At 39.0% G+C, this 22,322-nt stretch overlaps 1 protein-coding gene across 1 annotated transcript in view; it reads left to right on the top strand.

The window, feature by feature from the left end:
• Positions 1 to 22,322, top strand: part of COL19A1 (collagen type XIX alpha 1 chain) — a 324,736-nt gene that overhangs the window by 21,031 nt on the left and 281,383 nt on the right. Inside the window, exons 2-3 of the mRNA XM_066359093.1 lie at positions 2,363 to 2,437; positions 3,121 to 3,220. Of these exons, the coding sequence (XP_066215190.1) occupies positions 2,363 to 2,437; positions 3,121 to 3,220 (175 nt within the window). The remainder of the gene's footprint in view (positions 1 to 2,362; positions 2,438 to 3,120; positions 3,221 to 22,322) is intronic.

The following is a 22,322-nucleotide window of genomic DNA, read 5'->3' as shown; positions in this document are numbered from 1 at the left end:
TAAATCTGAAAATGAGCTTGTCAATATATACACACATGCACCCTGTTGGAATTCTAATTGATATTGCATTGAATCTGGAAATAAGTTAACAATTTATATCTTAACAACATTGAATCTTCTGCTCTAAATACTTGGTTAATCTCCTTAGTTATTTGGGAAATCTAATATCTTTCAGCAACTTTCTCTAGTTTTTGGCACAGAAATCTTGATGCAATGCTTGGTTTAAAAAAAACCTACTATGAATTCAGATTTAAAAATTGGTAATATTTACAAAATTTTCAATTTTACCATTATATAGGACCTGCAGTTATGTTTAGATATCTGAAGTAAAAATTTCCGAAGTAGCTAAGTAATCTCCAAAATTATCCTGTGCTATAATTACATTTATGTATATTGAAACTTCTGATTAAGTGGTAGCACTATTTAGATTCTGATTTATTCTTCTGGTTTAATATATTAAAATATTACTCTGTCACTTCCCCTGAACTCTGTGATATATTTGTTGAAGAAAGGGCTCCAGAGCTCAGCACTTGAACTGGAGAATTAGTTGTTTACACTTTCCACAGAGCAGAAGATCAGTTTGTTTGTTTCGTTTTTTTTTTTCTTTTTGTATTTTTCTGAAGCTGGAAACGGGGAGAGACAGTCAGACAGACTCCCGCATGCGTCCGACCGGGATCCACCCGGCACGCCCACCAGGGGCGACGCTCTGCCCACCAGGGAGCATGCTCTGCCCCTCCGGGGGTCGCTCTGCCGCTACCAGAGCCACTCTAGCGCCTGGGGCAGAGGCCAAGGAGCCATCCCCAGCGCCCGGGCCATCTTTGCTCCAATGGAGCCTTGGCTGCGGGAGGGGAAGAGAGAGACAGAGAGGAAGGAGGGGGGGGGGGTGGAGAAGCAAATGGGCGCCTCTCCTATGTGCCCTGGCCGGGAATCGAACCCGGGTCCCCCGCACGCCAGGCCGACGCTCTACCGCTGAGCCAACCGGCCAGGGCCGATCAGTTTGTTTTTAAGCAGTTTATCTCCCCTCTGTATTCAAAACTTTTAGGTCATTAAACCCAAACATGAATTTTAGACATGGAGAATGAAGATTGTGATTGCATGATGCCAAAATACTTAGTAAATTTAGTGTAAGGAGATCTCTCCAATTGTAGTTACCTTGGCATATTCTAAAAATTAGCTACAATTTTCTCTGAATTATAAATTGACTATTACATTCCCAGAATCTAACTTGAATTAAATTTAAACATACTAGATAATAAAAAAATTGTGTATGCATGTACATTACTGCTATGAGTGTATTGAGGTAGCAATGAATATATAATATAAATTCACTCTGAGTGGAGACAAACTGTATTTTTAAATTTCTTTGAAAATTATTAAGTGCCTTAGCACATAATACTTTCTCAATGATTTTGTCATTTTTTTTCATTATAAGCCACTTTTGTATAGCAGAGACCTTTATTATTTCACTTTTTAATTAAAAAAATTTTTTTATATATGTTCTTTCTCTCTCTTTTTTTTTACTTTTTTATTTTCTTTCAATGACTTCTATCTACATTGCTGCCGTAGTCAGTTCAGGAATACCCTGGTGGTATTAGACTGGGTGACTTAAACATCAAATGTTATTTCACACAGTTCAGGAGGCTAGGAAGTCGCAGGTCAGGATGCTAGTGTGGTGAAGTTCTGGGGAGGGCCCTCTTTCTGGTTTTCTCACCTGCAAGAGAGAAAGAAAGAGCTCCTGTCTGTCCATCCACTTATAAACAAAGACACGAATCCCATCATGGGGGCCAAGACCCTATGACCTCATCTAAAACTAATTACTTCCTGAGGCCTCACCTCCAAATACCATCAAATTATAGATTCTTTAATCTATGAACTTTAATCTATGAACTCAATATATGAACTTTGGAGGGACACAGTCAGTCCATATCAGTCTCTTCTGTTTTGAAATTTAATGTCTCAAGATACCAAAATCTGAATTAAAGTTATGTTGAAATATAATTATAGTTCACCTGTTTTAGTATTGGAATATACTTTGAATATGGAAATGAATGATGCTAAAGCTAGCTATTTTCTTAATTTCAAGTATACAGCAAAAATTAGATTGTTAGAGTAATAATGATAATAATAAGCATTTACTGTATACCAGGTGTTGTTCTGAGCACTTCACATACATAAAAAACTACATGTAATCTTCACAAGTAGACTATTATGTAGGCAATTTTCTTATCATCATTTTATAGAAATTTAATACAATGGTTTATTTCCATTTTTAAGTTTCTGATTATCTTGTGTGATTCAAATTTATTTGAAAAAATTTATAAAAAATGTAGTAAAATTCTCAATAATTTTTTTTTTTTGATAGAAAAACAATGTGCTATACTGAGAACAGAGGGACATCAGTTTATCCAAGACAACAGAGATAAACTTGAAGTTTCAGGTAAGCATTATCATCCTTTACAAACATGTGTTTTGTGTAAAATTATCACCGAACATGTAATACGTTGTAGGAGATTCCTTGACATTGTAACTTAAGATAATATCAATATAAAAACTAAAAGGAAAGAAAATAGGTGATGTAGGAAATATGCTGACGACAGAGTTCTATATTGTTTGAAGACCAATGACACTCAGCCTCTTGGAGATGGAAGGTTATTTAGAATTATAGATGTGGTGTACACTGTAGAAATTTTCAGTAAAGGAAATTTATGAGAAAGATATCACTATATTTCCCCACATCAACATATAATTTTCTAAAGCATATATATTTTTTCAAAGCCTTCTTAAGTTTCAACGGAATGGTGGTAATATTTTTTACCTAACTCATCTTCTGTCTTTAGGCATCAGAACTGCTACAATGAACTGCTCTAATTATTTCCTTAGGCTAATTCCTTAGGCCAAATATAACTAATATTTGAGTCTTTGGAAACATATTTTATCTTTCTATATTTTGAAAAGACAAAAATGAAGTTAAGATATTTTGCTAATCCTAAACAATAGGCCTTTAGTTGAAATAAATCTGTGCATAAAGGCAACAAAAAGTCTCATTTAAAGATCAACATCTTTGTGAGTGTACTGAATTTAATAAAGCTGTTGGATGAAATCATTTGTCACATGTTACAGGTTTTGATCTAGGAGAGAGCTTTTCTCTGAGACGTGCATTGTGTGAAGGTGATAAAACCTGTTTCAAACTGGGAAGCGCACTTCTCATTAGAGATACCATGTAAGTAAAATAATCTTTTTATATTGTAATAATACCACTGAGCTATTTTCTAAGGAGATTCCAAATAATGTGTTAAATAGTAATCATCTCAGTATTTTCATACTCACTTGAATGCTGTGGTAAATGCTGTGTTTATAAATTTGTTGTTTTTAATAATCCTTGCAATCTGATCTTGCTGTATGGTGTAAATACCATTTACACGTACAAATAAAGGCATAATCTTTAGAGAATAAGAAATTTGTTTTTTGAAGAAATATTTTGCTTTAAAGTAGACATAACCAATATTTGATTTTAAAATGTAAACTTTAAAACATAAGGCACAATATAGACCAAGACAAAAAAACGTATTTATTATGTTTATTTCTACATACTTTATTATGCATACAGATAAGCTGCATGATAAGTTAAAATAAGATAGCCCGTAGGTATTCATTTTATGTGTTGTGTGTGTAGATAGTAAAGAAAAACTTTTTCAGTTTTATTTTTGGTCTTGATACTCATTTCATTTCAAAATGGTTTTACCAAAGGTTTCCTGCGTTTTCTTTGTTATTCTTTTTTTGCTGATAGGCTTGGGATTAAAAAAAGAATCACTTGCCACTGAAATACTGACAATTGGTCAGCAACTCTTCAGGGTAATGATAGTTCCTCATACGTCCGACTTTGTGTAACTGGAGGATGAATAAATAGTAATTCAGAAAGCTTGAGATGTGGGGAAGGCAGATATAGCATATATAGTCATGATATTAATAGTCCTTGAGTCCAAGAAAAAGATTTTAGTGTATGAATACACTGCAGTGGAAAAAAGCATCAAAATTCTGTTTGGTTTAAAATGCAACACAGTTGTTTTTTTGTGAGAAAGCATATACTGTCAATGAATGCTTTCATTTCCTGTGGGGTAGCCTAATATTTAAGTTACCAGATGGGGTTGGTTGTTAAGAATCTCAGCATTTTACTTCTCAAAGGGAAATATCATCTCAATTCCTATCTCAGATGCTCCATATAAACCATGTTTATTACTCATTTTTTTCTTTAGAAAAGTTTCTTTTAGGCTTTCTATTGAATATTTTGTGTACTTTAGATACTTTTAGTTTAATGATATGGTTCCTTAAAAGTAAACTGCTTATTAATTGGTAAAAACTAAGAGTGTGAAAGAAGAGAGTAATTTGATATTGGGGAAACAATGGGGATTGTCAAGAGGGGCATGTCAGCAGATGTAACTGTACAGACCCGTGCTGCTGTGTTTGGCTTTTAGGTGGCTTCACATGTAGACATTACAGCTTCAGGGCAAGGCAGTTTCACAACTGGGCATTCATAGACAGTAAAGAAAAGTCAATATGCATCTCATATATATTTTATATATGGCTTTAGATGTCTCTTAACTACTAGTAGATAAATTTAATTAATGAATTTAAGAAGGTCAACTCCTCCAAAAATTAAGATATATTTTCTTTCTTGCCCTCTTCTTGATGATTTAAACCCCTATAATTCTGGCCTGGTGACTAAAGGATTGGAGTGAATATATTTCTGGTCAGGGGCCACCGCCATCGTGGCCATTCACATGCAGGTTCACATTAGATTCGGACAAACGGTAAAGAAACAGTGGAGCCAAAAACTGGTGGGCCATACCTTTACTCAAGACTCCTACCGGCCAAGGAGAAACACAGCGGGAAAAACACTTCCCTTTCACTTAGGGTTCCCAAAATCACTCACACATTCATTCGGTTCCACAACCAAGAGAATCTTTCCCGGTTTTTCCTAGAATCAAAGGCCCCCACAAGCTCAGTCAGCCCTGGTTCCCCATCTGCACACCTTCTCCCTTCTCCTCTCTGCACAAACTGGCTTCTCCTTCAGCACCTGCCATCTCGGCTGCTTTCACTCTGCAAAAATGGCTTCCTTCTTCTTCCCCTTAAAACTTTTTGGCACAAAAACCTCTCCTCCAACCCACATTAGCATAACAATGGCCCTTCCCAAGCAGGAAGTTAATTAGCAATTTCACAGACCAGTGCCATTTTTAACAATAAAAGTGAGCAAACTCAGAAAAATACAGATTTTACAAACTCATTTGCCCAACAGATACCTAGCTTTATTTTTTTCTATTTTTAAAAAAATTTATTGGGGTCACGCTGGTTAACAAAATTATACAGGTTTCAGGTACACAATTCCACAATAGTCATTTGTATACTGTATTGTGTGATGGACCTGGAGAGCCTTATGCTAAGTGAAATTAGCCAGTCAGAGACAGACAAGTACCATATGATTTCATTCATATGTGGAATATACTGAGCAAAATGAACTAACAAAATAGAGACAGACTCATAGATAGAAAGCAGGCTGGAGTGAAAATCTTTTAAATTTCATCAGGCTTGTTCATAGAAACATTTAGCTAATTTTAAGTAGTTACATTGGAAAATTTGCTTCCACATTTAGGCAATGCTATTCCCCTTTGAATGGATGTGACAATAACTATTGGTACAGCATGAAATTTATTTTCCGAGTTTTGGCTTTAAATCATTGTACAATCCCTGGGTGATCAATGTAAGTGAGTTCTCTGACACTACAGAGCAGAACTCAGGTACCTCCACTACAGGAAACTGAGGGTATCTGGTTAAGCTGACCAGCAAGTGTCAAGTAGCTTGGCACATGTCCTCTTAATTTCATTTATTGAGCCAACTATGCTAGGATGCTTCTCTTACATGATGCCATCTTGCTTTTTCAATGAAACTGGAGTAAAGTTGCAGCTATTTATATATTTGTAAATGAGCTGCCTTGCAGAATTAGCATGGGGAAAGGCAAATACTATTTTATATGAAAAGTATGGATTCTTTCTGTGCCTGATCTTGTTTCTGTTGTTCTGGTAACTTCCAGGTGAGATTTATGAGGAGAGAGATTTAATGAGTGTGTTGGTCAGATACCTACCTATTGAGAACACTTAATACCTTAAACCTGATTTAATGTGGGGATCCCAAAGGCCACTCTTGCAAGGGCCCTCCAAATAAATGTTACACTTCAAGGTGGCATGGGCTCAGGGAACATTTGAGGGGCGTTATAGGTTTGGTTATACTTTAAATGCATATCCATTTCTTCAGTATTCCTTGGGATAGTAAATGGTATGTATTGGATGGCATACTACCTAGTTTTCTAGAATTCTCTTTTAAGAAAACAGTTCCTTGGTTTTTTATATCTACAAGTATCCTCTGTTATGTTAAAGAATTCATTATTTCTATGCATATTGAGAGAGAGCTATATCATAGATTACCATATTCTGATTATTTTTAAATTGTGTTTTGGCAGTTATCAGGGCAAAATGGTGAAGTTTTAAGACAAAATATATGCAAAACATATATATACTACGGAGCAACTTATTTTCTTGGTACAATATAGTCCAGGGGTCCCCAAACTACGGCCCGCAGGCCTCATGTGGCCCCCTGAGGCCATTTATCTGGCCCTCGCAGCACTTCCGGAAGGGGCACCTCTTTCATTGGTGGTCAGTGAGAGGAGCATAGTTCCCATTGAAATACTGGTCAGTTTGTTGATTTAAATTTACTTGTTCTTTATTTTAAATATTGTATTTGTTCCCGTTTTGTTTTTTACTTTAAAATAAGATATGTGCAGTGTGCATAGGGATTTGTTCATAGTTTTTTTTTTTTTATAGTCCGGTCCTCCAACGGTCTGAGGGACAGTGAACTGGCCCCCTGTGTAAAAAGTTTGGGGACCCCTCATATAGTCCATATAGTTCATTAATTGCTTCTTTAGAAACATGTTTTAAAATGAAAATGTCTTAGTAGTTGAATATTTTAGAAGAGTTGATGAATGTTAAATTTGTAATCTACACGGCTTATTCTGAAGGGGCAGCACATCCTTATTTTGACTAGCCAATGGGGGAAATCAATCAATTTAAAATGTACCAAGGAAGTGAATTTCCTGATTTATTATTGAATTTAAGAATGGTAGAGAGCCTTATCTGTCAGGTTCTATGATCGATGCCTAGTGGCTATCTGGAATAGTGTGTTGAGTATGATTCTGAGCCCATCTGGGTTTCAGCAGATGAGAGTGCTATGATCCATTAGCAAAAAGAGGGAGAAGAGAGTGCTCCTGTGTATTCCAAGTCTGTAACTTCTCTGATTGAGAATGATTCCTGTAAGGTGGTGTTTTTTGAATTTGAAACAGTTCCTAAGAATGGGGGGGGAATGAGGCTGTGTGTGAAAGAAGAATCAACACAGATTAACTTCAATAAGATTTTATGAGCTAGACACAGTGGTGTAATTGACAGATATGGTCCCCTTGGCTATGCTACAAAAAACTCTCCAGAGAAGAGATTTCTTCTCTCTCGGTCTTTCAGTGAGTTACAGGTTGCTTTCTGGAAGCCAGGGATATTTAGTTTCACAGCTTTACAAGGAAAAAAGGAGCTGATAGAAGATAGTCTCATTTGTATTTGATGTTTTTATAAACATAAATGATCTTCAGCAACTAGGAAACCCCAAATTATATATTTGGAAGATGTGTAGTGTTTTCTGGGAGTTATTCAAGTTCCCTTGGAATCATCCTGAATATGGGGGGGAATTGTTCTGCATATTGCAGCGTGATCTGTGCCTTGTCTTGGCTCCTGTTGAATGATTCACCCAATGGGCATGTCTTGTCCACATGGATCTTTACACTACCTCCAGATTTTCATTATTATAAAGAACACTCCACCATACAAGAAAGTTGTTTCTGTCTGTGTTTACAACTATTTACATAAGATTGATTTTTCAAAGAGGAATTCCTAGTTCATTTTTAGAGATATTGACACATACTTCTTTTTTTTTTTTTGTATTTTTCTGAAGTTGGAAATGGGAAGGCAGTCAGACAGACTCCCGCATGCGCCCGACCGGGATCCACCCGGCATGCCCACTAGGGGGCGATGCTCTGCCCATCTGGGGCGTTGCTCTGCCGCAACCAGAGCCATTCTAGTGCCTGAGGCAGAGGCCATGGAGCCACCCTCAGCGCCTGGGCCATCTTTGCTTCAATGGAGCCTCAGCTGTGGGAGGGGAAGAGAGAGACAGAGAGGAAGGAGAGGGGGAGGGGTGGAGAAGCAGATGGGCGCCTCTCCTGTGTGCCCTGGCTGGGAATCAAACCCGGGACTCCTACACGCCAGGCCGACACTCTACCACTGAGCCAACCGGCCAGGGCCAATACATACTTCTAATTATGTTTCATAATTGTTTTATGCATCTATTCTGTATGTTACCCAATATCTTCAGTAGCGTTAGACATTATAATTTTATTTTTTTAAACTAAAAACATGTCAATTACAAGTAAAATCTATAGCTTACTATGTACATATTAGAAGTTCCTGAAATGTCTTTTCCTTCTTTTGAAGAGTAAGAGGTAGCACAGCAAGTTACTGAAATGAATGCAGTCTAGTCTAGAGTTCACCCTTTTATTCAACAATCATTTATTGAGCATCACTATGGACTGGGCACTTTACATTGGGATTACATTGGTCAAAGAATGTGGACCCCCCTGCTGGAAAGATACACAGTGTAAGGCAGGGGTCCCCAAACTATGGCCCGCGGGCCACATGCGGCCCCCTGAGGCCATTTATCCGGCCCCCGCCGCACTTCCGGAAGGGGGCACCTCTTTCAGTGATGGTCAGTGAGAGGAGCATAGTTCCCATTGAAATACTGGTCAGTTTGTTTATTTAAATTTACTTGTTCTTTATTTTAAATGTTGTATTTGTTCCCGTTTTGTTTTTTTACTTTAAAATAAGATCTGTGCAGTGTGCATAGGGATTTTTTCATAGTTTTTTTTATAGTCCGGCCCTCCAACAGTCTGAGGGACAGTGAACTGGCCCCCTGTGTAAAAAGTTTGGGGACCCCTGGTGTAAGGAAAAGCTTACTTCTCTCTTGCCTTGACTCCAGAAAAAACTGGATCTGTTGTTTTCTGTCATCTAAGTATGGGCTATGGGACTCAATCCCACTCCTTTTCTCTTAAAGGCTAAACTTTCTTAAGCATCATACGCAGACGGATTTTTAAATTTCATTCCTTCCCTCTTAAGGGGCTGTTTTTTAACCCATGTTTCATTTTTACTGCTCTCCATTGGGACCTCTCCAAGTTTGCAAAACCAGCCAAGGCTCAAAATTATGTTCAGAATTGTGATACTGAAGCTTCTAGTTGCTGAACATTTCAGGAGGATCACGTCACAATTCCATTAAACTGTAGAGAATAACTGTTTATATATCCCCTGGATTTTCATTTGGGGGATTCTATTATTTTGTAGATCGAAAGTTTCCAATATAAGAAAATGTGACTAGTTAAAAAGTTGTCCAGCTACTTAGATAGGATTGACTGTTACATACAACTCTTATGTCATCACTATGCGTCCTTCATTATAGTTGGGCATACCGAAAATGTGAGCTAAGTCATTCTTAAGATGAAAAAAAACCCTGATAAGTTAACAATTACTAACTTATTTAAAAAAGTACAATTTAGTCAAATTATGTATAAAAGATATAATAGGATTTTAAGAGTATTGTTATACAGAGTTTAAAAGTGCATGGAAATATTTTCTTCTCCTTCACAAGAACCTATCTTATTTTTCTGTAGAAAATTCAGAGATGTTAATATGTTTCAATAACAAATAGCTGTGTACAGCTATGTCTGCTTGTTGGTTTTCAATATTGGAAGTTCCCTGGGTAAAATCTGAAACTGGCCCCAACGCATGGAGGGCACAGAGACCCAAGAAAGAGGCTGACCAATCCAGACTGGCAAGTGGTAGGTTTAATAAGCAAAGGAACTTACATGTGAGTCTTAAGAGAAATAGGTCTCTGCACCTGTCAGCCAGAATCTTAAAAATTTACACAGTATGTCCTCACTTAGCACCATCAACTGGTTCTCAGAAGCTATCATTTTAAGCTAAACAATGTATAACAAAACCAATTTTTCCATAGGCTAATTGATATAAAGTAGAGTTAAGTTCCTATGACATATTTCTGGTCATAAAAACATCTCCAGGCTGACCAGGCGGTGGTGCAGTGGATAGAGTGTCGGCCTGGGATGCAGAGGACCCAGGTTTGAGACCCCAAGGTCGCCTGCTTGAGTGCGGGCTCATCTGGTTTGAGCAAGGCTCACCAGCTTGGACCCAAGGTTGCTGGCTTGAGCAAGGCTACTCCATCTTCTGAAGGCCTGCGATCAAGGCACATATGAGGAAGCAATCAATGAACAACTAAGGTGTCACAACGAAAAACTAATGATTGATTGATGTTTCTCATCTCTCTCCATTCCTGTCTGTCTGTCTCTATCTGTCCCTCTCTCTGACTTACTCTCTGTCTCTGTAAAAAACAACAACAAAAAAAACAACTCCAAATTTCTAAATAAAGACTCAAAACACTTATAACATTAAACATTGAAATAGAGGTGAGCTACATATGCATGTAAGAAAGATTCATAAAGACAAATAAGATAATTACTTTCCAACCTGTTCATTCCAGTTTAAGGTTGTGGGTAGTCGGAGCCTGTCCTCACAGCTCAGGGAACAAGGCGAGACCTACCCTGGGCAGAATGTCTTCGGTCACAGGGCACACTCTCACCCACACCATCCTCACTCAGACTGCGACAATGTCAATAGTCCAGTTCACCTAGTGTGCACATCTTTGGATGGCTAGGAAGCTGGAATGCCCAGAGGAAACCCATGCAAACATGGGGAGAGCATGCAAACTCCCACAGAGAGTAACCCTGGCCAGGACTCGATTTTGTTTTTTCCTCATCAATATTATAATAAAACAACATTGAATGAAATGGTATTATTTGAAGACCTCCTGATGAGAGGCTTTAATGGATGCAGTCATGTACACAGTCTGGATGGTCTCAATGACACATACTCTCTCGGAGCTGAATCCTCGAGACGGTTCCCAGTGTGGGAATGGCGGCGGGAGGGTGGGCGGGGCTGATAGGCCTCTGGTGACTCAGGTCCAGACGGTTCCCAGTGTGGGAATGGCGGCGGGAGGGTGGGCGGGGCTGATAGGCCTCTGATGACCCAGGTCCAGCTCGGACCACACAGAGGCCACATTCTCTCCATGACCAATATAAGAAAATGTGACTTAGTTAAAAAGTTGTCCAGCTACTTAGATAGGATTGACTGTTACATACAACTCTTATGTCATCACTATGTGTCCTTCATTCTAGTTGGGCATACCAAAAATGTGAGCTGAGTCATTCTTAAGATGAAAAAAATACTCACATACTATGAAAGTATAATTTGATATAAAATATTATCAGTTTAGTATTTCCATTTATCAGTTCTGGAAACACTTAATATTATAGTCATCAAATGTAAGTAAGGTGTAGATTTCCTTCCTCAGATTTGACATAATTCAGTATTGCTTGGAGAAAAGTAAAAAATATCAGTAATTGTTCATATGTATATAGATTCTATAACATTCATATTAATTTTATTTAATTCTATTTTTTGTTTTGTTCTTTTTCAGAAAGACCATTTAACATATCTACCAGCTTCACAGACTTTTAAGTGTACAATGTATCATTGTTGATTGTAGGTACGGTGTGTTATACAGCAGATCCCCAGAGCTTTGTCTCTATTTTATTATGGCTAATGACATGTAAATTATCATCCTTATGTCATTTGTCTTGAGAGTAGCAAGGTACCAGTTATACTACTTAGGAACCATAATAATGCAAATATCATTCATTATAAAGTAATAAAATTAAGGTATTCTATTTTGGGAATTACTTGGGTCCTGACAGGCATTGATTTATCGACTACTGTTGGACCCTGTGTAGATTTTTTTCTTTCTTCACTCACTTTTACATCCATCGAATCAAATCTTATATGGAACAGCAGAGCTTTTGCTTGGGAGGGGTCGTATGCATCCGTGGTACGTGCACTGAAGGCTTTCAGAGTACACAAGAAAAGGACATGGAAGAGCACACTTCAGTCACCTGTAAACTCGTTTGGCCCATAGAAATGCTGTGAGGATTAATTAGTTATTAACTTTTGATAGCTGGAAATGTATTGCTTTTATAATGGTTGTAAACCTAAATTTAAGCATGACAAATTTATGAACTCCCCGGAGAATTGACTATAGTAATGTGTGATGTTTCATTACACTAGGGCTTGAGTATAATTAAGAATTCCACAGATGTTTTTGTGAATTGATAAGACTCCTTGTTTCGTAAAATAGCATTGAGTAGTCTAATTCTTATTCTCAGACACAGAATCAGTAAGATACTGTTATGATTTCAATGATAATTTCAACTTAGCTATAAAGGTTAGTTAGAACACAAGCATGGTAACTAAAAAACAGAATAATATAAAATTGATATGAATGTTATAGAATCTATATGCATATGAACAATTACTGATATTTTGTACATTTTCCCCTGACAGCTATTTAGCTGCCATGCTGTGTTATTTTATGTGATTCGCGTAACCTTGGTAAGCCTTGTTCATTGCCTCATTTTAGACAGCACCTAGATTTCTAAAATGCATTTGTTCCAGATTAGGTGAAATTTTTATAACTTTAAATTAAAAGTAACATATTTAAATAATTGGTTTTAATAATGTCACTCACCATGACTATATCTATGTAATTTGAAAGCAATCATACGTTCACTGAAAATTTTAATATGGATACTTGCCCCTGACCAGGCAGTGGCGCAGTGGATAGAGCATGGGCTTGGGACACTGAGGACCCAGGTTTGAATCCCCAAGGTTGCTGGCTTGAATGTGGGCTTTACCAGCTTGAGTGCAGGGTCACCAACTTGAGCATGGGATCATAGACATGACCCATGGTCTCTGGCTTGAGCCCAAATGTCGCTGGCTTGAGCAAGGGGTCACTGGCTCAGCTGCTCTCCCCCATCAATGCATGTATGCGAAAGCAATCAGTGAACAACTAAAATTGATACTTCTCATCTCTCTCCCTAATTGTCTGTCCCTTTCTCTCTCTCTTACTCTCTGTCTCTCTCTCGCTCTCTAATATATATATATATACACACACACACACACACACACACACACACACACACACACAGATAGATAGAGAGACAGATCGATTAATAGATACTAGAGATAGTACTTTGTAGAATTATCTGGTTAGTTGAATAGGAGACTGAATTGACCAAGATATTTTGGACCTAAGTTATTCCTCTTATTCAAACCCTCTCAACTTCTGCTCTCTTGCCTTCAGCTGTCCTCTCTAGAGGCGACCCTCCTGTTTTCAAAGGTTAACCCCTTCGCTTGTACTCTTGATCTTCTCCTAGCCAGCCTTCTCTAAGACGTTGGTTTACCCAAGATCCCTTTTGCTCTTCTGTTTTCAGTGCTTGTCTCCTAGTCTACAACTGTCTACTTAATCCTTCCCTGTTGAAGAAACATTTTTCCCTTGAAAGTCCCTTTTATTCCCAGACTTCCCAAAGGAATAATATTACTCACCACATTTACTTCCTCACACACAAAAGTTAATTTACTCATATCTTGAACACTGGAAATTTCTTTTTCGAAGTTTCTGGTGACCACTGTGCTATCTCCAGGGAAATGATCTTAGATGCTCTAAAGTGCCTTTGTGTGCCCATTTCTCTCTGTCATATTCTGTCCACCATTTCTCCCCATTGGACTCCTACATATCCTAGAAATCTTAGTACACATTCTGCCGTCTAAACACAGCCTTCACTGATGTCCTCAAATTTCCTTTTGTGTGTGTGTGTGTGTGTGTGTGTGTGTGTGGTCCAGTACATTTTAAAAATACTTTTTATACAATACTGATCTTGTTCTGGCTCAGATCATCTAAATGTTTCCTGACCACATTAGGTTGTGGGTTCAGATGCTGTATTAACATCAATGATTAGGTTGGTATGCGTTCTACATTTTTTTTTTTTTTTTTGTATTTTTCTGAAGCTGGAAACGGGGAGAGACAGACAGACTCCCGTATGCACCCGACCGGGATCCACCCGGCAGGCCCACCAGGGGCGACGCTCTGCCCACCAGGGGGCGATGCTCTGCCCCTCCAGGCTTCGCTCTGCCGCGACCAGAGCCACTCCAGCGCCTGAGGCAGAGGCCAAGGAGCCATCCCCAGCGCCCGGGCCATCTTTGCTCCAATGGAACCTTGGCTGCGAAAGGGGAAGAGAGAGACAGAGAGGAAGGAGAGGGGGAGGGGTGGAGAAGCAGATGGGCGCTTCTCCTGTGTGCCCTGGCCGGGAATCGAACCCGGGACTTCTGCACGCCAGGCCGACGCTCTACCACTGAGCCAACCGGCCAGGGCCTCATTCTACTTTCTACCTGCACAGCTGCAGAACCTCCGCTCCCTCTTCAAGGCTGCTCTCATTATTCCTGGGAGCCCCGAGAATGTTGCACACGTGCTCCTGTTTACAATCAAGTATGCTTCTGTTCTTGTTTTCCAGTCTCCTTGTCAATGCACACCGCCCCTGCCTTTGCTATGGGTCCCCTCCAGGGGACCCAGCCAAACTCTATTTATGCTGCGCATCCTTACCCTCAGGTGCCAGAGTTGCCCCATGCCTTGTGGCTAAGTGGGCATGTATATGTGCTTTAGAGGGTGATGGCCTGAATCCAGTGACCCTCTAACTATTTTCTGGATCCCAAGCAGTACTGCTTGGGCACAGACCCTAACCGTGTATTGAACAAATATAACGCAATCAGTTCTTGGCATTCCTTCCTCTCTGGGGCTGAAAAGCTTGTAGATATGGATACTAGCCCATGCTCTCTATTGTTTTTACATTGCCTATCTCCTCTAATTTACCCATGATAAAAATGTAACATTTCCTTCGCTTACAAGAGCTATATTGAGAAAATATTTTATAGTATACTGTCACTATTATTTTGAAGTTCAGCTTTGATGCCAGTGAAAGAAGACATTCTAATAAAGTATTTCATTCAGTTCCCAAATTATATTGACTATTCACTATTTGCAAAGCACTCAGGATTTAAGGATGAATAAAGACCTGTTCCCTGCCAACAAGTTATTTCTGTGCGGGAAGATAAAAATGTCCACAATTAGCTCTTACAAAACGCAGTAGCGATCTTTAGATGATATGTATGATAGGCTCTGGAAGAACAGACGAAGCCATTTTGAGGGAACCAGGGAAAGCTTCACAGGGGAAGTGAAAAGTAGAGGCTGAAGAGTGAATAGAAGTGCACCAGGTGAGCCAGGGCGCCAGTGTGTGGCAGTTAGAGGGAGGGAGCATTATGGTTGTTGTAAAGGTCGCGGCAATTTGAAGGAGGGTGAGAAATCCTGTGTGGCTAGTGAAGCAGGTGGGGAGCGGGTCTGGGAGGTGGAGGAAGAGAAAGGAAGCTGCGAGCTCAGCGAAGGCGCTTCTCTGAGACACTGTGTGCCAGGCTAAGGGGTTCAAACCTGATTCATATTAAATAAAGTAAAATAAAATGCGAAATAGTTCTATGACCTGAAGAGAAACTGGAGTATATCAATGACACCTCACCAAAGTTGTTTTTTAAAAAAGTGAATGTGTGGGAGCAATAGCATTATATTATAGAAAAAGGAAGTTGAGCCCATGGCATTGGGACAGTCACAGCTTCCAGTTAGGTCAGACTCTGAGAACGATCGGAAGCAGTCGCCAAGCCTCCAGACTCCGGAGAACCTCAGAATCCAGAGAACCTCTTGGGGATGGGGCTGGGTTTGACCCAGGAGTTATTATTATTATTGTTATTATAATTGCTATTATTTTGGGTGGAAGATGCCTGAAAAAAACTAGCTTTCAACATCTTTCTTCTGAAGACCACCTCCTCTTGTTCATCCTCGGATTTTATTATTTGAATGCCATCTAGCAGTAAGGCTTGATTTCACTGGGAAGTCATTTACAATGTCACAATGAATAAGTGCTAATCACAACAGGCCAAAGATTATGAGAGAGTCCTCCAGGCTTTGTTTTCCCATTAACAACCTCTCTGTCCGTATCCCCTCAGCAAACACAAAAAGGCTAAGATTTCAGAGTCCCTGTGGCTGTGGAACTCAAACATCATCACCCAGCTTGCAGGGAAGGCATTGCAGACAAACCCCCCAGGCCCTGCTAGCCAGACTGCTTGTAACGTGACAGGTGATGGTGGATGTCAGCTGGGAAAGAAATGACTTACTATAAACTCCAAACATCTCTCACTTCACTCTCAGGAAATGTTACTTGTATCTTATTTCTCTTCCTGGAAGATATTCAGCAAGTCAAAGGCCCCATTGATATTTGTAAATACGGAAGTTCTTCATAAACCCTGCCTCACGCTTATTTAGAATGGAAGAATTAATTTGGAAGCCAGTTCTTGATATTTAAAAATAGATTTTTTTTTCCATTTAACCATTTTGTTTTAAAAGCAAATAAATAAATAAATAAATAAATAAATAAATAAAGGTTAGGTTTGCTAAATATGATCTGGAAAATTCAGTTCACCTCTACCAAAATAACACTTTAAAAAATAGCTTTGCTTCGAGGCTGGTGCAACCAGCTAGTTGAATAATTACCTCGCGAACCATAATAATTAGTAAGTAAACTTTTTTTTTTTTTTTATTAAATTTAATGCAGTGACATTGATAAATCAGGGTACATATGTTGAGAGAAAATATCTCTAGATTATTTTGACATTTGATTGTGCTGTATACCCCTCCCGCAAAGTTAAATTGTCTTCTGTCACCTTCTATCTGGTTTTCTTTGTGCCCCTCCCCTCCCCTAACCCCTCTCTCCTTCTTCACCCCATCCCCCCTCCCCCAACCCCCCCCCCCCCCCCCCCCGCCCCTGTTGCCATCACATTCTTGTTCATGTCTCTGAGTCTCAAGTAAGTAAACTTTTTAAACACTTTTCTATCTAAATGCATATCACACTTGATTTTTGGAACATTATTTACAAAATGAAATTTCTCTAGAATAATTATGTCCTCTAGCTCTTCAGAGTAAAGCACTGAAATTGTGGGATTTTCTTCATCGTTTTTTCTTTTACATTTCACTTCTTGCAGCACATTCTCGATTATTTTGTTAAGTAAAAGGCTGAAAAGAATCTGGTAGTGGTGGGCTTTTCTTTTTCATCTTCTTATTCTGTAGTTTGGTTTGATCCTTTATTTTTATTTTTTTCTATACACAAGACAGACTTGTTACTTGCCACATAACAAACTATGTGGGTTTTTTTTTTTTTTAGAACTATGGAACAACTACATCAAATTGACCTTGGTGTATAATGAAATTACCAATTCTTTAAATACTAAGAAATAAAGAAACTTATGAGCTTCATTATGGTCTTTATTTTTCGTGACAGCAAACCACTAGGGCCGAGTTATGGAGAATAAATGAGATCTGCCCCTTGGTTTCATCTCTCCATTAAACAACTTTTTAATAAATACTTGCATTTACTTTAAAACAGTCAATTACTTATAAACTTCTATGATTTCCCCTGGCTTTGCCATTCTTGCAATGCTCCCCTTCGGAAGGGAGTGCGAGAAAACAGTTTATCCTCTGAGGGCAGTTCTTATTGGTTTCTCACGAATGGGGACAGCCAGCAATGGCCATTATTTATTTGTTCAGGTGACAGCCTCTCTCCCTGGGAGACCAGACACTTCACCTTCATTAAGTTAGTTTTGTGTATAGCTGGCTGTGTTAGGCATTGATTTCACACCTCAGGGGAGGAATGGAATGGAAGCTAAAACTGATCTCTCTGCCAGGATATTATTAATGTAGGATCAGTGCTAAGGGTTAGCTTTCTTTCCATTGTCATTTGGAATAGTCACATTTGTGATCATGATATTCACATTTTAAGGAATTACTTGTCTTTTTAGTTAGGTTACCATTTTATTGATGTTCTTCCTAATATCTTGCTTCTCACCAGTAGGATAAACACAGAGGCAGTTTTTATCAGAATACTTCAAACTTTTCTTTACATTGCGTAGTAATTGGTGTGTATCCTGTTTTCATAATCCTCACTACTTCCTGAAAAAGTGCACTCATTTTTTAAAAAAATGCTTGGTGAAAAAATCCTATTTTTTTTTAAAGAAATAATCTCTAAGGAATATATAGAAAATATTTATGATTGTTTATTACCTTCTGTAGCATGCATATCTTTTCTAAAACCTTACAGACAGTATCCCTCTTTTAAGATATTACTGGGTGGTTTGCGATACTTTCTGATCTGTGCTCAGAATATCATTAGGGGAAGGAACTATAATAATCTACTCCTCAGGGCTACTGGTCGGCCAGGATATGCAAATGTCATAATGAATACTTCGCTCAGAGCCCAAAACATGATTTGTTGTTGTTAATATTACAGTATGAGTGTAAACATTTTAATTATTCATTTCTTGAAATTAATGTTTCATATATATATATATTTTGTATTTTTCTGAAGCTGGAAACGGGGAGAGACAGTCAGACAGACTCCCGCATGCGCCCGACCGGGATCCACCCGGCACGCCCACCAAGGGCGATGCTCTGCCCACCAGGGGGCGATGCTCTGCCCCTCCTGGGCGTCACTCTGTTGCGACCAGAGCCACTCTAGCGCCTGGGGCAGAGGCCAAGGAGCCATCCCCAGCGCCCCGGCCATCTTTGCTCCAATGGAGCCTTGGCTGCGGGAGGGGAAGAGAGAGACAGAGAGGAAGAGGGGGGGGGGGTTGAAGAAGCAAATGGGCGCTTCTCCTATGTGCCCTGGCCAGGAATCGAACCCGGGTTCCCCGCACGCCAGGCCGACGCTCTACTGCTGAGCCAACCGGCCAGGGCCTAATGTTTCATATTTATTTACCTCCCCCCTACCCTACCCACTGCTCAGAAAAGTAGATTATTTTCTCCTTTATACTCCCTAAAGGAGAAAATATATTATTTTTAAGTCAGGTTGGTAACAATGAGGAAAGTTTTATTCTTTTTTTTTTATAGATAAATTTTTATTAATGTTAATGGGGTGACATCAATAGATCAGGGTACATATATTCAAAGAAAACATGTCCAGATTATCTTGTCATTCAATTATGTGGCATACCCATCACCCAAAGTCAGATTAAAAGTTTTATTCTTAACCCAGAGTATACAAGCAACTTGATATACTGGAAAAAAACTGAGCTTGGAATTAGGAGTTCTGAGTTCAAGTCCCATCCTGACCTCTGTCTGGCAAAGTGATGGTGCAACAGTTATTTGACTTCTGTGGCTTTAATTTCTCTTTTATGGAGTGAGATGTTTGGTCTGAACCACTATTAAGATTCCTTTTAGCTTTAGGAGTATAGAACTACAGGAAACTACTATGTGTGGTGTCTGATACCTGAAACATTTCCAAGCTCTACAAGACTTCTGCCGAAGCACGCTTTTGGTGAAATATAACTAGGGCAGCTATTCGGTTTTGCTAAAGCCTGTAGAGCTTGTAAACGTCTGTTTGAAAGGAAGAATACTGATTGTGTTTGTTTCCGGACTTGACTTGTGTCAGTTTTTTGATTAACCTGCTGTAGAATCACATAAGGCTTGGTTTTTCCTTCTGCGGTTTTCCTGCTGAAGATGATGTAGCACAGTCTCATGAGGCCTTAACTTCAAGGCATTGTGCAAGCTAACATTTTATACTACATACAATTGTTTGGTTCCTACTATGACTGATCATAGGCATCACTATGAATTTTCCATGAATGGAACAAATTTTTCTGAGTGCTTCTAATATGCCAGGTATTAGTCTAGATGCTTGATTTAGAGCAGCAAGTTTGTCAGAATCCCTGTTTTCATGGAAATCACATTCTAGTTGCTGGCGACGAGCAATACATGTATAAACCAGTACATTAAAAAAATGTTGGGTAGTTTTAAGCCTATGAAGAAATTAAAACAAGGTGTTAGGTACTGACTGGGGTGAGGACAACTATAGACCTTTCTGAGGAAGTGACATTAGAGCTGAGACCTGAATAGTTAAGAGAAGCCATCTAAGTGAAGACTTCTGGGAATGGCCATCCCAAGAGAGGAAACAGGAAGTATAAAGGCCTAAGACCTCAGTGAGCCTGGTGTGTTCAAGCAACCAAATTCAGGTCATTGTAACTAGAGTGTGGGTGCCACACCAAGCCTGAAATAGGAGATGATGTGTCAGAGGAAGGCTGGAGTCAGAGCACATTAGGCTTTGTGAGCCATGATCGAGGACGCGTATTTTATTATAGGACCCATGGGACACTGGAGGAAGGTTAGAAGGAAAGGAGGCACCTTGTCTGCTTTACATTTTCAAAGCTCATTCTAGCTGCTGTGTGCAGGCTAGACTTTTAGGGAGGGAAACAATCATGGCACTATAACTTGGGTCCCAGGAGTGGTGGCACCTTGAAGTAGGGAGTGACAGTGGAGCCAAAGAGATGTAGGCAGAATCAGAGTCTATGCTGGTGGTACAGAAAATAAGACTTCCAATAGGTTGTCTAGGGTTGGGGATAATACAAGAAAAGGAAGAATATAGAATGACTTTTAGGTATTTGGCTGGAGCACCTAGGCAAATGGCTATGTCCTTTATCAAGATTTGGAATCCTCATGAAGGGATGTGCTTGGTGGGTAACAGTAGGTTCAATTTCAGTTATTCTGAGATGCTTTTAATATCCAAGTGGAGATGCCAAGTGGGGACTGAGATATGTGGGTCTACATCAGGGGTCCCCAAACTTTTTACACAGGGGGCCAGTTCACTGTCCCTCAGACCGTTGGAGGGCCGGACTATAAAAAAAAATATGAACAAATCCCTATGCACACTGCACATATCTTATTTTAAAGTAAAAAAAAACAAAACGGGAACAAATACAATATTTAAAATAAAAAACAAGTAAATTTAAATCAAGAAACTGACCAGTATTTCAATGGGAACTATTGGCCTGCTTTTGGCTAATGAGATGGTCAATGTGCTCCTTTCATTGACCACCAATGAAAGAGGTGCCCCTTCCGGAAGTGCAGCGGGGGCTGGATAAATGGCCTCAGGGGGCCGCATGTGGCCTGCGGGCCGTAGTTTGGGGACCCCTGGTCTACATCATAGTTGAGGAAGGTAGTGAAGGTTTACCTCGGTTACATCTCCCCTTTGGCATCGCCTCCTTTTCCTGGTAACTTTTTCCCATGCTTCCAGTGGCTTAACGTGTCACTTTTGCTACCCAGGACTCACAATAATGGCATCTCACCTTGGTCAGGCTAACTCAGGGGTATTTACTGTTCTGGATTTATTCCTCTCTCTATATACAGTCCCCACTTAAACTTTCTTGCTTTATGACAATTCCCTACCCCAGTTCTATGCTTTCCAAGGTGAGAATTAATTATTAGAAATTTTGTTAGTAATGTGTGACTGGTTTCTAGGGACTGTTTTAATGGTAACAGCACTTATGTTTTATAAACACAAGCATTTTCCAGAGAGGAAGAAAGCTGTAATAGGGGAGTATTATGTGTTTTGGCTTGTCAGTGAAAGTACTTCACAGTTATGGAGAATGTCAGTGTCCCTGAGTTCATAACCACATATACAAAAGATAGTGGATGCAGAATACTATTTAATGATAATTCTACATACAGAGAGTATATACTTCCTCCATCTCATGCCAGATACCTTTTAGACATTATTATTTTGTTGTATTTTCTAATGATTTTAAATAAGTTTTGACCAGAAAAAGATATTTTATTAATCAAGTGTGAAAGAAAAATCTAGAGAATAGAGTTAATATGCTATTTAGACAAATATAACTCATTCCTAAGATTCTATGCAATGAATTTATTCATGGTTAATAAGATGTTAATTTTTGTCCAACTCCGTGAATACAGATACCAGTACTTGGTAATCAGATATTCAGTTTGAAGTTCATAGAGAAAGTACTGTATTGGAAAAAGTGCATTTTTATTTGACGTTTTTACACTTGATCCTAGCCAAAGGCCAACAAGTGGTGATTTGAAGTTTCTATTATCTTGTGTTAATGCCTCAGTGACTTAATTCATTGTGAAGACAATAGGTTGTGGGTTATAGATTTTTATGACTTATTTTTTACTAATAATAGCAATAATATTTCCTAGTGTTAATTCTTCCTCTACTCTGGCCTGGGAGAATATGAGATTAAATTATAGGTCATTTTAAAGGTTAGTAGTGTTTTGTTCCTGGCTAGTAGTTCAGGGGTAGAGTGTTGGCCCAGCATATGGACATCCCAGGTTCG

Source organism: Saccopteryx leptura, chromosome 1, assembly GCF_036850995.1.
Source record: "Saccopteryx leptura isolate mSacLep1 chromosome 1, mSacLep1_pri_phased_curated, whole genome shotgun sequence".
In the NCBI taxonomy this organism is placed as follows: Eukaryota; Metazoa; Chordata; class Mammalia; order Chiroptera; family Emballonuridae; genus Saccopteryx; species Saccopteryx leptura.
This window is presented reverse-complemented; position numbering and strand designations above follow the sequence as displayed.